The following is a 15,777-nucleotide window of genomic DNA, read 5'->3' on the forward strand; positions in this document are numbered from 1 at the left end:
AACGGTCCAGAACCTCATACCACACCCATGCACCCTTCTGAAGGAGGAGCACACAGCAGAGCTGGCCAGGTCATGGCCAAAGGTACCTGCCCACATACATTAGGAAAAGCGTAGACAATAAAGCCACTGAGATATTAACATGATGTTAAGTGTTAAGTCTATTAGTCAGTCAACAAGCATTTACTGGACCATCTTAGAATGTCGAGCAGGAAAAAAGATGAGGGGCACCAGACAAGAAATGATTCAGAAAAGGGCTGAAACTGTAGCTTTCTGATCTGTCTTCTAATTCATCAACATCCTATCATTCAACAGGCAATTTTTAAGCACCTGCCGTTCTCCCAGCACCCATCTGTGCATTCTAGGGAGTAAGAGAGGTGAGGTCCTCCCCTCACTGAACCTGAGTCCTAACAGAGGAGGAGGGGGATGGAGTTCCCTGGTGGCTCAGTGGGTTAAGAATCTGGCATTGTCACTGCTGTGGTGTGGGTTCGATTCCTGGCCCGGGAACTTCCATGTGCTACAGGTGTGGCCAAACAGAACAAAACAAAAACTAAGGAGTTCCCATCATGGCTCAGTGGTTAACGAACCTGAGTAGTATCCATGAGGACTCAGGTTCAATCCCTGGCCTCGATCAGTGGGTAAAATGATCTGGCATTGCCATGAGCTGTGTCGGTTGAAGACGCTGCTCAGATCTGGTGTTGCTGTGGCTGTGGTGTAGGCCCACAGCTGTAGCTCTGATTAGACCCCTAGCCTGGGAACCTCCATATGCCTCGGGTGCAGCCCTAAAAAGACAAAAAACAAAACAAAACAAAACAAAAACGAATAGGGGAGGGAGGAACAATAAACAAGAAGTTAACAAAAGCACGCATTTACAGCTCTGGCAGTGCTAAGAAAAAACAAGCAAGGGTGCTGGAGTTCCCATCCTGGCTCAGTGGTCAACGGATCCGACGGGGAGCCATGAGGTTGCGGGTTTGATCCCTGGCCTCGCTCAGTGGGTTAAGGATCTGGCATTGCCGTGAGCTGTGGTGTAGGTCACAGACATGGCTCAGATCCCGAGTTGCTGTGGCTGTGGTGTAGGCCAGTGGCTACAGCTCTGATTAGACCCCTAGCCTGGGAACCTCCATATGCCACTGGAGCGGCCCTAGAAAAGGCAAAAAGACAAAAAAAAAAAAGGAAGAAAGAAAGATAAGCAAGGGTGCAAACTACGTTTGTGGTGGAGTTGGGGTAAAATTCGTATAACACAGTTGTGTGTCCTTTCCAGGGTGCGGTTCAATGAAGAGGCTTAACCAGGGCATCTGTCAGAGCGAGGACCATGAGGAAAGCTTCTTTTCCATCAAAGCAACATCTGAGCCGAGTGCTGAATGACGGAACGAAAGAGACAAATTGAAGGGAAGGGAAGGGAAGGCGCTTTCCCGGTGGAAAGAGCAACGCAGATGCTCCCGCAGGAAAAGCTGGGTGGGCAAGAGGCCCGGAGAAGACCCCTGCGGGCTGCAGGTGGGGAGGGGCTGAGCAGGGTGCCGTCTTGCGGGGCGGGGGCGTGGGAGGGGGTTTAAAGGATCCAAGCTGTGCGGGGCTGGCAAAGCAAGGCCCTCTCTGCAGCCAGAGGCTGGAAACAAAGAGCGCAGCTTCGTTCGATGCCACCATCATCTCACATTCAACCCTGAGCCCAACTGTACATATCTGTGCGGAAATATGGAGCCGAGAGCGGCTGCAGGTACAGAAGGATTCACCTTCTCCGTAACATGCTGCTCGCTCCCGAGACCCGACCCCTGGTCTCCGCCTCTTCCCTGAGTGAAGCCGAAATGCTGGTTACGCTGTCAAGTGGAATATATCTATCTTTTCCCGGACAAATAAAAGTGTTGTGCAGCTCACACTTGGGACTCCTAGAGAGAGCGAGGGGGTGCCAGCCAATGAGAGCAACGTCACATGGCAGGAGACAGGTCATGATCACGGGATTCCTTCCTCCCTGAAACCGAAGTCTGAGAAGTCCTTTAAGAGAGACACTGACAAGGGGCAGGGGAGCGATGAGCTGCCGGTAACCGGGAAAGCCAGGAAGCAGGACGCGGGTGGGAAGTGGCGCTGAGGCAGGAAAAGTCCTGGGAAGCGCTGGGAGCTACAGGGTTACCCTCTAGCGGTTCTCTTTCATTGCTGGTCTGGGACTCAGAGAGGTTTGTGTTTTTCTCTCATCAAAAGGATCAGTTCGGTTGGTTTTTTTCCCATCCCTTCCTGCCTCCCCCAGCACTTGGGAAGGCAGTGCTCAGCGCTGAACGCAGGTACCAGGCGCTCCAGGCAGCAGCCGTGGCCCTGCCGGTCCGGCCCCAGGGGAGCCCCGAAGCGGGGCGGCACTGACCTGCCAGGCTGCACTCTGCTGCAGCGCGCTTCCCAACTCTGCACCCCTTCCAATCCCGGGGACTCACCAGCCTATCCTGCCTAAAGATGACGAAGTGTTTTAGAGCTGGCAGAGGCTTCCGAAAGCATCCTCCAGAAGCTCCGTGTTGTGGTAAAGAGCCGGAAGTCCTCCAAAGTCGGTGGAGCCAGCCTGGAGAGGAGCCCACCCTCGCTCCACAGCCAGCTGCATCCTCCCAAGCTCAGAGCCCCCCACCTGCCCCCAGTGGCAGGCCATCACCCTCTCACCAGGCCAATTCTTAGGTCCCTGAGCCTACAGGACGCTGCCTTGACAAGGAAGCTAGAAGCTATGTGCTTTCCCCAACTTTTCTGGCACTAGAGGCTCCATGCTTTGTTTCTAGGACGCTGGCTTGAAACTCCAAGTATAGGCGTTCCTGTTGCGGCCGAGCAGGTTAAGAACCTGACACAGTACCCATGAGGACTCGGGCTCAATCCCTGGCCTCGCTCAGTGGGTTAAGGATCCGCCGGTGGTGTAGGTCACAGATATGGGTTGGATCTAGCGTTGCTGTGGCGGTGGTGGAGGCCAGCAGCTGCAGCGCTAATTCGAGCCCTAGCCTGGGAACTTCCATTTGCTGTGGGCGCAGCCCTAAAAAGAAAAACGAAAAACAAAAACATGAAATCTCCAGGTGTAATCACTTGTTTAGACATCTGTCTCTTTTCGGAGCCTGGCTGCTGGAAGGGCCTCTCCATAAGGACCTCTCTGTGGGGCCCTGGTGAATCCAGACGCGGGATGCTTGCTGAGGGAGGGAACGCATGGGTGGAAACCAAGCATCCTCTGACGTCCGCTCCAGGTGTTCTCTGGTGGCACCCCGGTTTAGAAGCGGGTACCAGCATCTCAACTCAAAGAAACTGACCAAACCTGGCATCTGGCCCTCCGACCTCTGAGATCTGCCCTCCTCCCCAGGTGCTCACGAGACGCCTCTGTGCAGGGATCCGCTGAGCTGCTGAGACGCCTGAACCTGAGTGATGCCAGCCAGCAGCTCCCAAGCACCAGCTGCCAGCTCAGGCAGCAGCTCTGGGGAGGCCGACAGAAACTGCTCAGGCAGCCAGGCCCTCAGAGCGCTCCTGGGCTCTCAATTACTCCTTCTCTCTAATCACATAATACCTAAACTCTGACAAGCTTTTTCTTTTTTTCAGCCACGCCCATGGCACGTGGACGTTCCCAAGCCAGGGGTCACACCTGAGCCATAGCAGTGACAACGCCGGATCCTTAACCTGCTGAGCCACCAGGGAACTCCAAGCTTTTTCATTTTTAGGAGTCTTTCCACAACCTCCTCATCATTCGTCTGGTGCTTGCGGCCACCCTGATGTCCTGTGAACCCTCACGCCCCGTCAGGCCGGCTTCCCTCTATCGCAAGGCCCGGGAGGCGAGCTCCGAGGAGGCCCGCGTGAAGGCAACGAAGCTCTGAACTGCCCCCTCTCCCGGTCCTCCTCGCCCTGCTTAGCTGCCAGTCCCTCCACCCTGACCAGTAGCCAGAGGGGTTCATGTTCGGGAAATCTCAGGCTAAGAGGATTCTCCCTCTATTACAGTTTGAGGCACGAGCAACCAGGCGATAGGGCGAAGCACCACCAGCTGCTCAGGGCCAGACGTGACGGGGGGTCCAGCCCTCGAACAGCCAAAGCCCCCCAAGGAGGGGGTGATGGTGAGAACAACCGGAGGCTGTCCTACCAAAGGACCCCTGGCCTGTGGCCCCCCGCTTCCGCCCCGTTTCCCTCATCAAACCTGAGGAGGCGCTCTCAGGACAGAAAGGCAAACGGTCCCCCAAAATTCAAGTGGCTACTGTCACGAACCCGGGAAAGGCCTGAAAGTCTTCAGAAGTCAGGGAGGCCAGAATCTCAAAGCCATGGAGATGCTTCAATCTCGAAGCCGGGTCCCTAACCCTTTGTGGGCTTTGCCTCCAGGACAGGCTCAGGAAAGGCTCTCCTGGTTTTGGGCAAATCCCTTCCGCACATGCGCTGCCATCCTTGCCATGGGAAGCCTATCTCTCCATCTCCCTTTTGCTGTTGTTGTTTCTTTTTAGGGCTGCACCTGCCACATATAGATGTTCCCAGGCTAGGGGTCGAAGCAGACCTGCAGCTATAGCAGTGAGGGATCCGAGCCACATCTGCCACCCACACCACAGCTCACAGCAACGCCAGATCCTTCACCCCCTGAATGAGGCCAGGGATCAAACCCATATTCTCCTGGATACTAGTCAGGGTTGTTCCTGCTGAGCCGCAATGGGAACTCCCGGACGCCCTGATTCTTTAAGACGATTGGCCTCAGCTCCATCTTAGAAATGGCTGGAGGAGCCTCGGAAGGACGAGGCTGGTGTACAGTCCGGCTGCCAAAAGAATCACTATTCTTTCCAAGTCGCCAGTCGGTGGAAATGGGGACGAGCTTTCTGAGAACCCCATGAGCAGAGTGCATGCTATGAAGTCAGCCCAAATGTACCTGCTTTCTCTCTGGAGGCTGCCCAGAGACCAGGGCCTCAGGTGGATTAGGGGACGTCGCCGAGGCTGTGACAAACTGACCGGGCAGAGGTACGGGAAGGGGGGTGGGTGAGAAGCCTCCTCGACCAGGAGGGGTCATGACTTACCAAAAGTACCACAGCCTCTGAATGGAGAGGGCCCGCACACAGCACCTGGAGCCACAGCAGTCTTCATAAGGGCGGCATCTGCGGAGAGAGGGCACATGCTGTCAGTGCCCTGCCACATCTGCGACCTACACCACAGCTCACAGCAACGCTGGATCCCCAACCCACTGAGCAAGGCCAGGGATCGAACGCGCAACCTCATGGTTCCCAGTTGGATTTGTTAACCACTGCGCCACGACGGGAACTCCTGTTTAGCTTGTTTTAACTGACCAACAGCTGGCAGAGTGTAAGCGTGTGATGAAAAAAGCTACCGGGGAGTTCCCGTTGTGGCTCAAGAGGGTTAAGAACCTGACATGGTCTCCAGGACGATGCAGGTTTGACCCCTTGGCCTTGTTTAGCGGGTTAAGGATCCAGCGTTGCCACCAGCTGTGGTGTAGGTTGCAGATGCAGCTCGAATCTAGTGTTGCTGTGGCTGTTGCGTAGGCCTAGCCCAGGAACTTCCATATGCTGCAGGTGCGGCCATTAAAAAAACCCCCAAAACCAGAAGGTTCCCGTCATGGCTCAGTGGAAACTAATCTGACTAGTATCCATGAGGATGCAGGTTCGATCCCTGACCTTGATCAGTGGGTTAAAGATCCGGCGTTGCCGTGAGCTGTGGTGTAGGACACAGACGCGGCTCGGATCCTGAGTTGCTGTGGCTGTGGCATAGGCTGGTGGCTACAGCTCCGGTTCGATCCCTAGCCTGGGAACCTCCATATGTCGGGGGCATGGCCCTAAAAAGCCAAAAAAAAAAAAGAACCCAAAAACCAGAAAACCCAAAAAACAACAACAAAACACTACTGGGGAGTTCCCATGTGACTCAGTGGATTAAGGACCTGGCGTTGTCACTGCAGTGGCTCAGGTCGCTGCTGTAGCACAGGTTTGATTCCTGGCCACAAGGAACTTCCACAGGCTGCAGGGGTGGCCAAAACCAACCAACCAACCAACCACTGCTACTGGTTCTCACAACTCAGTCATCCAACCAGGTGCCACTAGGAACTCGGTCTGTGTTGGGTCCTGGGGGTGGAGCAGTGAAAACCTGGAGGGAAGTCAAGTCCTGCCACCGAGGAGCTTTCTTTCTAGACGAGGGAGACAAAACTTAAGCAAGAAAAACAGCCAGTTCCACTAGCGTAGAAAATAAAGCAGAGCCAGCAGGCTGAGAGCATGGGGTGGGGGGTAGATGAGACAATTCAAAACTGGCTGTTCAGGGGCAAGCCACTGAGACTGTGACATCTGAACAGAGGCCACACAGAAAGCCAGCTTGCCTATGACATGAGCCAGCACAGGGGCCTGAGCGCCGGGCAAGCAGTGCTGGCTCCAGAGCAGCTGGTGATGCCGGCCCCATGGCTACAGTGTGGAGAGGAAGGCCAAGCATGGAGCAGAAAGGAAAATGCCTGGTGCAGCAACCAGGGGTCTTGGCCAGGGCTGGACTGGTGCCACATGCACCGCACATCTGCAAATCCCACACACAGCACCTCCTGGGTGTGTACACATGCGCCTGTGTGCACATGTGTGTCTGTGTGTGCAGGGAAGGGTGCACTCAAGGGAGATCAAGGGTGTCTCACTTTGAGGGTATGGGGTGTTCAGACAAGCAACTGTCAATAAAAAGAGATGGGACCGTTTCCGAGCATGAATTTGCAAGGAGAAGAGTCTTTAGCGACTATGCTAGAGTCATGATGAGTGTGATAATGTGGCAGGCAGAATTCAAAGAGGGCCCCCAGCTTCCTGCTCCCTGGAGTCCGTGGCCCCGTGATCTCCTCCCCTGGAGTGGGGAGGGTCCTGGGACTTCGAAGGGACGGCCACTCCTGTGAATACGGATCATCACATAAGGGGGTATCTTGCTGAGACTGCTGTATCCACCCAGGGGCTCTCCTGCAGGCTCTGAAGAAGTAGCTATAAGAGAGCCACATGGCTAGCACTGAGGGTGGTCTCCCAGAGCGGGGTGCAACCCCCAGCCGGTCGGCAAGGAACCTGTGACCTCCGTCCGACAACCACGCTGCCACCAACATGAATGAATGTGCGAGAGGATGCCACGCTCCGGAGCAGGGCACAATCCAGCCAGCCCCGTGGTTTCAGCTAGTGTGATACCTGGACCAGAGGACCCCCAAAAGCTCTGCCCAAGCATCTTAATAATAAATATAGGTGGTTTCAATCTGCTAAGTCTGCAGTGATTTATTACTTTAAAATCGAGGACTAATACAAGTGAGAACGAAGGTTACAGGCTTTGGTCACGTTTTCACGTTCTCGATGCCAGAATGTGGTGTGTTCACCAATGTCTTAACACACAAGGCAAAGACTATGAACCCCATGTTGAAATAAGCTCAGGAAACAAGAGGCTAGGGATGCCATGCCTCCTCTCAGCCCAGGTCACTGTCTGCTGAAGCCAAGAAAGGTTTGGCCAACATACCAAAAAGGTGTTTTGCACAGACACTGCCTCTTGGATCGCCAAAGGGCCCCCACCTCGGATCCAACTTGCTTTTCTTATTCTTCCTTGGCCTCGCTTTTACAAGCCACTGTGGACAAGCCATCACTGCGACGGCGCGTCGTGATCCTGCTCATTAGCAGGGACTGTGTGAGACTCCACAACCGTTCAGCTCATGCGAATAAACCAGCTGGAACGGACCAAGAAGAGAACAGCGCAGCGGAGGGAGGCCTGGGAACGTGAAAGGGGCCGAGAAGGTGGCGGGGAAGGTGAAGTTCAGCAGCATTGCTTACGATGTGGCGTTTCCCAGAGGGCGAACCAAGCCCAGGCGGGGGGTGGGGGGGGGGGAAGGTGGCGATTCTGCAAGACCCTGGTGACAGTCGGAGTGAAGGAAGCACGGAATCCTTGGGCAAAGGGCAGGAGGTCCCCGGGACGGAGCCACAGACAGCAACTCGGCCAGCACTCTCCCCTCATGCCTGAGGGCGGTCTTGGTTTAACCTGGAACCACACGTGGACCGAGTCGCCTACGTCATTCCTCGCCAGCAACACTCTACAGGGGGTGACAGCGTCTTCACAAAGAGAACCCACACCGCAAGATGCGACGTCGGGTAAATGGTACGGCGCTGAGTTGGAAAGAACGACCAAAGTTCCCACAAGATCATACAACAGAGTGGGGTTTTCAGCTATTGGGACCCATGAGCGGACTATGAAATCAAGCCATTGGGTTGTGCCATGCATCTTACAAAGGTTAAGGTCAATTTTTAAAAAATCGGGGAGTTCCAGGATCCGGCGTTGCTGTGGCTGTGGCATAGGCTGGCGGCTATAGCTCCCACTCGACTCCTAGCCTGGGAACCTTCATACGCCTCGGGTGCAGTCCTAAAACAACAACAACAAAAAATCAGGGAGTGTCTGTTGTGGCTCAGAGGTTAAGGACCCACCACTGTCTCTGTGAGGATGCGAGTTGGATCCCTGGCCTCACTCAGTGGGTTAAGGATCCAGTGTTGCCGTGAGCTGTGCCCAGGTGGCAGATGCAGCTTGGATGCCGTGTTGCCATAGCTGTAGTGCAGCTGTAGCTCGGATTTGACCCCTAGCCTGGGAACTTCCATATGCTATGGCCATAAAAAGAAAAAAAAAAATCAGAGGGTGTCACACAAAAGACGTGTTTTGTGAAACTTACATTTTTGTCACACATATAGTCACACAGATGGATATACACACTCCTTCCAAGCTACTGCTGTGGAAGCCCCAGGTCAAACAGGGACAGGCTCAAGTTTCTGGGGTGTCTAGATGGGCTTCTTTCCTCCTGCTGGTAGGCTCTGCACAGCTGCAGGTGCAAGTCCCCTGACTTCCTGCTGTCGAGGGTGCCAGGCTAAGGGTTCTTTCTGGTCCCCCATGACATCTGCGGGTCAGATGGCTATTGCATTTTTGCTCCTAATTCTACAATGTGCTGCAATGATCAAATTCTAGAAGGTGCAACTCTCGAGAAGACACTCTCGGGTGGGAATGCTCCCGCTCATCTGCCTACTATGAAGAGCACCTGGACACGAGCAGGAGGTGGCTGCCGAGGCTGGAGAACGCAGACGGCAGAGAGATGCACCTTAGGAGAATGGACACTGCGACCCTCCCGGCTCAGAACCATTTCTCTCCCGTTGTCCTACCACCTCTGCCACCATGACGTTGCCTGGAGATTCAGCCTGACCCCTGACTACAGCTGGAGCCCCCCCCAGCGCTGGGCTCAGGGAGGGCCGAAGGTACCTGGACTCCATGCTAGGCTGGCAATGGTCAACGTGGCATAAAAGAGGAAAGCAGGAACAGGGCTAAAAATTCAGTGAGGGGATCATCTTTCAAGAGCTGAATTTGCTAAAATGCTTTTCTTTCAGAGTTATATTCATAGGAAGCACTGCTGCTTTGAAACCTGAGCTCTTAGAGTTTCCTAGTTCCTATGTTAAAGGAAGCACGAAAGACGAGCCTCTCTGCAAACATATTGGAGGCTTATACACACACGCACCAGCCTAAGAACGGAGATTAGAAGCATATTGATTTTTTTTTTTTTTCTCTTTAGGGCCACACCTGCAGCATATGGAGGTTCCCAGGCTAGGGATCCAATCAGAGCTGCAGCTGCTGGCCTACACCACAGCCACAGCAACACCAGATCTGAACTGTGTCTGCAACCTACACACAGCTCACAGCAACACTGGATCCTTAACCCACTGAGCAAGCCCAGGGCTTGAGCCCACATCTTCACGGATATTAGTCGGGTTCATAACCTGCTAAGCCACAATGGGAACTCCAGAGGTATATTCATTTTTATACAATGGAATATCACCCAACCATTTTAAAAAAGAATAAAATAATGTCTTTTGCAGCAGCATGGATGGACCTAGATAGTATCACACTAGTGAAGGGAGCCATACAGAGTTCTCGTGGTGGCTCAGTGGATTAGGATCCCGACGGAGCGTCCGTGAGGATGCAGGTTCGATCCCAGGCTTCACTCACTGGGCTCAGGATCTGGCATCGCCCCACGTGTGGCACAGGTCACAGACGCAGCTCGCCTCTGGCGTTGCTGGGGTTGTGGTGTAGGCCAGCAGCTGCAGCTCTGATTCGACCTCTAGCCCCGGATCTTCCATATGCCACAGGCGCAGCCCTAAAAAGACAAAATTAAAACAATAACAACAACAACAGAAACAGACTCGCAGACATAGAGAACAAACTTATGGTTACCAAAGGGGAAAGGGGTGGGGGGATAAACTGGGAGTTTGGGAATAACATATACTAGTATATATAAAATAGCTAACCAACAAGGACCTACTGCGTAGCACAGGAAACTAGTTAATATCCTATAAAAACCACAAGAGAAAAGAATGTGAAAAAGAATATAAAGTGATTGATATATCTATACAAATCTATAAAGATATACATATGGGACTCACTTTGCTCTACACCAGAATCTAACATGACATTGTAAATCAACTACACGTCAATTAAAAAATGAAATATATATTTTTAAAGCAGCTGATTTTGAGTTCATTCAAATTACTTTCTGTTGGCAAGCTTCAACATCTAAGCGCTCTGCCTCTCACTTTTCTGGATCCGGATTTGGAATACCAGCAGAAACCCGCCTTGTCAACTGATTATCTGCTTTCTTTTCTCAGAACAGAGCACCCTTTATATTCTTGGGCTTAGCTGAAGTCCCCTTCCCTGCAGGCGCACTTGTGGCCTGTCTGCCGTCCTGGCCTGGCTCCAGATGTGGAGGCTGGGGCGTGCCAGCCACTTGAAGGAGCATGCGGTTACCCGTGGGGTGACAGAGTCAACCGCCTTTCTCTCTGCCGCTTCCTTCCAATGAAGCTGCTGGCAAATTGGAGCCCTAAGCACACACCTGCTGACCTTCCAAACAGCTTCAATTATAAGAAGAATGTTAAATGTAACCCTCAGCTTAATCAAAAGTAGCCACAACACCAGCAGGCAGATTAGCTACTGAGGAAGTGATCATTGGACACACCAGGTCTCCTGCTCCCCGTGCCCAAGCCTTGAGTGGCACTGGTGGCCCCAAGGATAGCCGAAGACGGACTGAGCCTGTGACCTTCACTCTGCTGCCCTTGGAACCAATCAGGATGGAGACAACAGAACGGAATTTTCCACTTCCTTCTCCTCTGTGTGCCAGACCCTCAAGCTTGCACTAGAGAGGAACAGACGTTGCTTTTAACTAAATCTACTCCCAGACACATCTAATTATAGGCCTAGGACTCTGAAGTACACACAGTGGCTTCAGAAGACGGAAAAGAGTATGTACGTTAGTGGAAACGGGGGCCCCGGGTAAGCAGGTGTTCTCCGCTGTGTTCCAGGATCCAAAAGCAAATTTCTGAATGGCCCGCTCTGAGCAGGTGTGAATTTGTAATTCAGTGCATCACAGAGGCAAAAGTCAGAGGGCAGAGCCTCTCCCCCAGGAGATAAAGGATGTGGTCCTGAGGATGCCACGCCTGGAACTGCATCTGCCAACAGTTCGAAGGTTGTCATGGCCCCGATTAAATGCAAATACCACAGGACGGCCCCCGTGGGAGTCTGAGGAGCCTGTGACGTAAGCCTGTGCCAGCCTGCACTGTCCCGGAGGGGAGAGGGGTCTGAGCACCAGACTCATTCCCTCTTAACCTTGCGAGTCACATGAATCTCAGAGGACAGAAGGACAGCACATCAGGTCAGGGAGTGTCCAATGTTAGTAAAATTACAAACTTCACTTTAAAAAATATAGGAGTTCCTATTGCGGCTCAGTGGGTAAAGAACCCAACATAGTGTCCATGAGGTTGTGGGTTCCATCCCTGGCCTCCCTCGGTGGGTTAGGTGCAGCATAGGTCGAAGATGCGGCTCAAATCCAGTGCTGCTATGATTGTGGTGTAGGCCTGCAGCTCTTATTTGACCCCAAGCTTGGAAACCCCAGAATTCCCATATGCCGCAGGTGCATCTGTAAAAAGAAAAAAAAATTTAATAAATAAAAATAAATTTTTAAAAATTTTAAATGTTGATAAATCGATTTTTTTCATGTGGTATAAAACGGTATTTTTTTTCTTTTTAGGGCCGCACCCATGGCATGTGGAAGTTCCCAGGATAGCCGTCAACAGAGCTGCAGCTGCCGGCCTACACCACAGCCACATAGCAACACTGGATCGAAGCCATGGCTGCGACTTTCACCACAGCTCATGGCAATGCTGGATCCTTGACCCACTGAGCGAGGCCAGGGATCAAACCCTCATCCTCATGGATGCTAATCGAGTTTGTAAGCCACAACGGGAACTCCCCAAAATGGTAATTTGTATTTAAACTGATTCAAGGAAAATCATCTCAGCATTTGGTAGAATAACTAAAATAAGAGTCAAGTCTTCAGGGCAAAGGCTGAGAGATGGAGTTCGCTGGGGATATAATTTTTTGGTGTCAAAGAACGGAGCAAGGTTGGAACAGGAGAACTTTAGGATTTTAAGTAAATTCCCATCAAGCCCACTGCATGCCCAAGGCGCATCCTTCCCGCATCTGCTAGGTTAAATCTCCACAGACGACTCTCTCCCTGCATCTGCATCTGCCAGGACGTTTGTTTTCCTGTCCAAACCTCAGAGTCTTAGTTTGACGTCCCGTCTGCTCCCCTCAATTACATATACCACATGGATCTTGATACCCGGACCTGCTTCTTACATGACTTTCATTTTTATTTATTTGTTTCTTTTGGCCACACTCGCAGCATGCAGCAATTCCTGGGTCCGGGATCGAAATCCATGCCCCGGCAGTGACAGTGCCACGTCCTTAACCACCAGGACACCACGACTTTCAGTATCACCTGCCGTCTCCCGGAGGGCAGAGCAGGCTTCCTGAGTTCGAATCGGGAAGCACATTCAGAGACCTCCAATTAACCTGGGAGGACCTGGGCTCCTTGAGAAAACGACGCCCAGCCCCGCAAGGGCAGAGAAAACTCCAAAGGGAAGTGCCAGTCCAGCGGGCAAGGCGGAGGCCAGCGGGACCCTCAGCCCACACAGTGCCCTTGGCAGGTCTCCCCGTAAGAGCCGGAAGGGCTGTGCCCCGTCTTCCTTGCAGGCAGGAAGCCACCCTGCCACCCCCGGGACGCACCCCCACCCCTTCCAGCCTCCCCACCGGAGGCTCCGCACATGCCCCACGGAACCTCCGTCTGGGCCCCGACTGGTGCCTTTCGCGCCTCCTGTTCCAGATGGAGCCGGCCCTTCCGCATCTGGAAGGGGTCTCACGTGTCCAGAGGCCTCCCCAGGGAAGTCTATGCCCCGTCTGAGCACAACCCTGGTCCCCACCATCGGGAAAAACGCCCATTCCCTCTCACCGCTGCAGCCCGAGGCAGCCTTCACGTTTTTTACCAACAAAGACACAGCTGAGTCAGAATGAACTTTCCGTCGACGCAAATCCCAAGCTTTTCTCAGCCACTAAGGTCCATCTGCCCGTCTTGTACGGGTCCAGCAGGACCCGGGACCTAAGTGTAGGATCTTGTGGTTATTATTTTCGTTGTTATAGTCAGTCAGGAGCTCTGGGAGCCTTGTTCTGTCCCTCAAAGCATTCACTCTTCCTCCTAGTTTTCTGTCACTTAAATGAAAAATCTGAGTCAAGCTTTGTGGGGACCCCGGGGTGCCAAACACACTCAGCCGGTTCTGCGGCTCCCCTCTGCAAGGACCCACGGCAATGACTGAGCACGCGGCGTCCAGGTTCCCCACCGGAAGGCCAGGTGGAGGCAGAGGCGCGGGCGGCAGAGACTGAGGCCTCTCACACCCTAAAGCCACATGCAGAAGCCCAGATCTTCCCAGAGTCCCACAGGCGGCCTGGAGTAAGAAAGCCAACGGGAGAGGAAGAGAGAAGGCCTCCCCACAAGGTGAGTCCCGGCCCAGCGGCATGGCTGTCAGGCAGGAGGCGGCCAGGGAAGGAGATGGCTCCAAAGAGGGGACCAGAGTGGCTTTGAGGAGACCCGACCTCGAGACTCTGAGGGTGGGGAGGACACGTGCCCTGTGAGTCACTCCGCCAGAGACACATCTTCTACCAGGAAACATCTCGAACTTGAATAAGCCAAAACTGGTTTGGGGCAGCATGTGGGGCTTACGGAGGGAAACCGCACTCCCACTTCCTGCGTGGAGAAGGCAGTGCAGGAGCTTTACTCTCAGCCCTAAAATCAGTGCTTCGTGAGCGCTGATTTCCTCGCCTTTCTGACCCTCGAACAGCTGGTGTCTCCAAGCCCAGCAGCACCAGCGCCAAGGTGAGGGCACGAGCCAAGACGGCCTGAGAGGCTTTCCCGTGACCTCGGGCCTCTGCAGGCTCCAGATTCTGAAACTCTGCCCTTGCTTTTCTCTGGCGGAGGCGTCTCCTCTTTACTCCTTTCAGTACATTGCTGATCGTTTAATATCGGTTCTGTTCAACTCTATCCTGGAAAGCAATTATCCTTCTATATTATTAATAATCCTTCTATAGTTTGGGGTGGATGAACGCTCAGATTAAAAAATAAATTCTGGGAGTTCCCTCTGTGGTGTAGCAGGTTAAGAACCCACCACAGGGGAGTTCCTGCTGTGGCTCAGGGGTAACAAGTCCAACTAGTATCCATGAGGATGCAGGTTCGATCCCTGGCCTCACTTAGTGGGTTAAGGGTCCAGCGTTGTCCTGAGCTGTGGTGTCAGTTGCAGACACGGCTCGGATTCTGCATGGCTGTGGCTGTGGGGTAGGCTGGCAGCTGCAGCTGCAATTTGACCCTTAGCCTGGGAACTTCCATATGCCACTGGTGCGGCAGTAAAAAGAAAAAAAAAAAAAAATTCTGGCCAGTGAGGCAATATTGACGATGAACATAGGATCTTATACAACTGAAATCTGAGAGTCAAGTTCACTGAGATAACACAAGCATGGCAAACAGAAATGCAACGATGCATTTGGCCATGAACTCTGGACGGCAGACAGATTCTAGCAGCCATGAGTTCCAAAGTCTAGAGAAGTGGATTCAGGTTGACATCTGGTGTACTTTCTCAGCTCGACTTTCACTCGAGTTGGCCGAATTACTACTTACATGCTTGGAACTCTAAAATCTACACTCTGTCTGCGGGCGGCCTCCTGAACTGCAAAAGTGCAGCCCCCACTGCCTGGATGTAGTGCAGAAACTCCAAATTGAATATCCCCACTTCCTCTTCTCCTAAATCCCTCACTGAATCTGTCCTCTTCTGATATCCTTACGCCGATATTAAAAATAAACTCTTGAACTTTATCAGTCAGCTCTTGAAAACAATGAAAACAATGGCTAAAAAAACTGTTCACTTAGTTCCAGGGCTAGGGGTCGGATCAGAGCTGTAGCTGCCGGTCTACACCACAGCCATAGTGACACCAGATCCGAGCCGCATCTTCGACTTACACCGCAGCTCACAGCAACACTGGATCCTTAACCCAGTGAGTGAGGCCAGGGACCAAACCGAGTCCTCACGGATACGAGTCAGATTCGTTACTGCTGAGCCACGATGGGAACTCCTATTTGATGTTTTTGAGTTCTGCCTCAAAAAAGTTTGTGTTATGGGTGTGACAAGTGCATCATCCTCACAACTGATCAGATTTATCAGCAGGTGTTTAAGTTTCTTCATTTTTCTTGGTAAAAGAAGGCAATCGGTCCTGAAACATGTCATTTTTTGTGAGTGCCGTCACAAGCAAGGCCTTGCAAATGTGACTCCAGCCACCGCTCCAGCCTCATCTGCCACCCCTTCTTCTCCCAGGCCCACACCTTGCCACCGCACTCTCACCACACCTGTTAGTGGACCTGTGCAAGCAGCTCGAGCGTCTTACACGGTCTCTCACTGTCCGCCCCACAGAGACCTG

The 15,777-nt window shown here is 52.8% G+C and overlaps 1 protein-coding gene across 2 annotated transcripts in view; it reads right to left on the reverse strand.

Annotated features, from left to right (window-relative positions):
* The window catches only part of VOPP1 (VOPP1 WW domain binding protein), an 85,509-nt gene that overhangs the window by 16,046 nt on the left and 53,686 nt on the right, over nt 1–15,777 (reverse strand). Inside the window, exon 3 of one of the 2 annotated variants that reach the window (XM_047763257.1) lies at nt 4,983–5,060. The exons of the other annotated variant lie outside the window; for it this stretch is intronic. Coding sequence (XP_047619213.1) covers nt 4,983–5,060 — 78 coding nt within the window. The remainder of the gene's footprint in view (nt 1–4,982; nt 5,061–15,777) is intronic. 2 annotated transcript variants of the gene reach the window in all.

The sequence above is a fragment of the Phacochoerus africanus genome, chromosome 16 (assembly GCF_016906955.1).
Source record: "Phacochoerus africanus isolate WHEZ1 chromosome 16, ROS_Pafr_v1, whole genome shotgun sequence".
Taxonomy (NCBI): domain Eukaryota; kingdom Metazoa; phylum Chordata; class Mammalia; order Artiodactyla; family Suidae; genus Phacochoerus; species Phacochoerus africanus.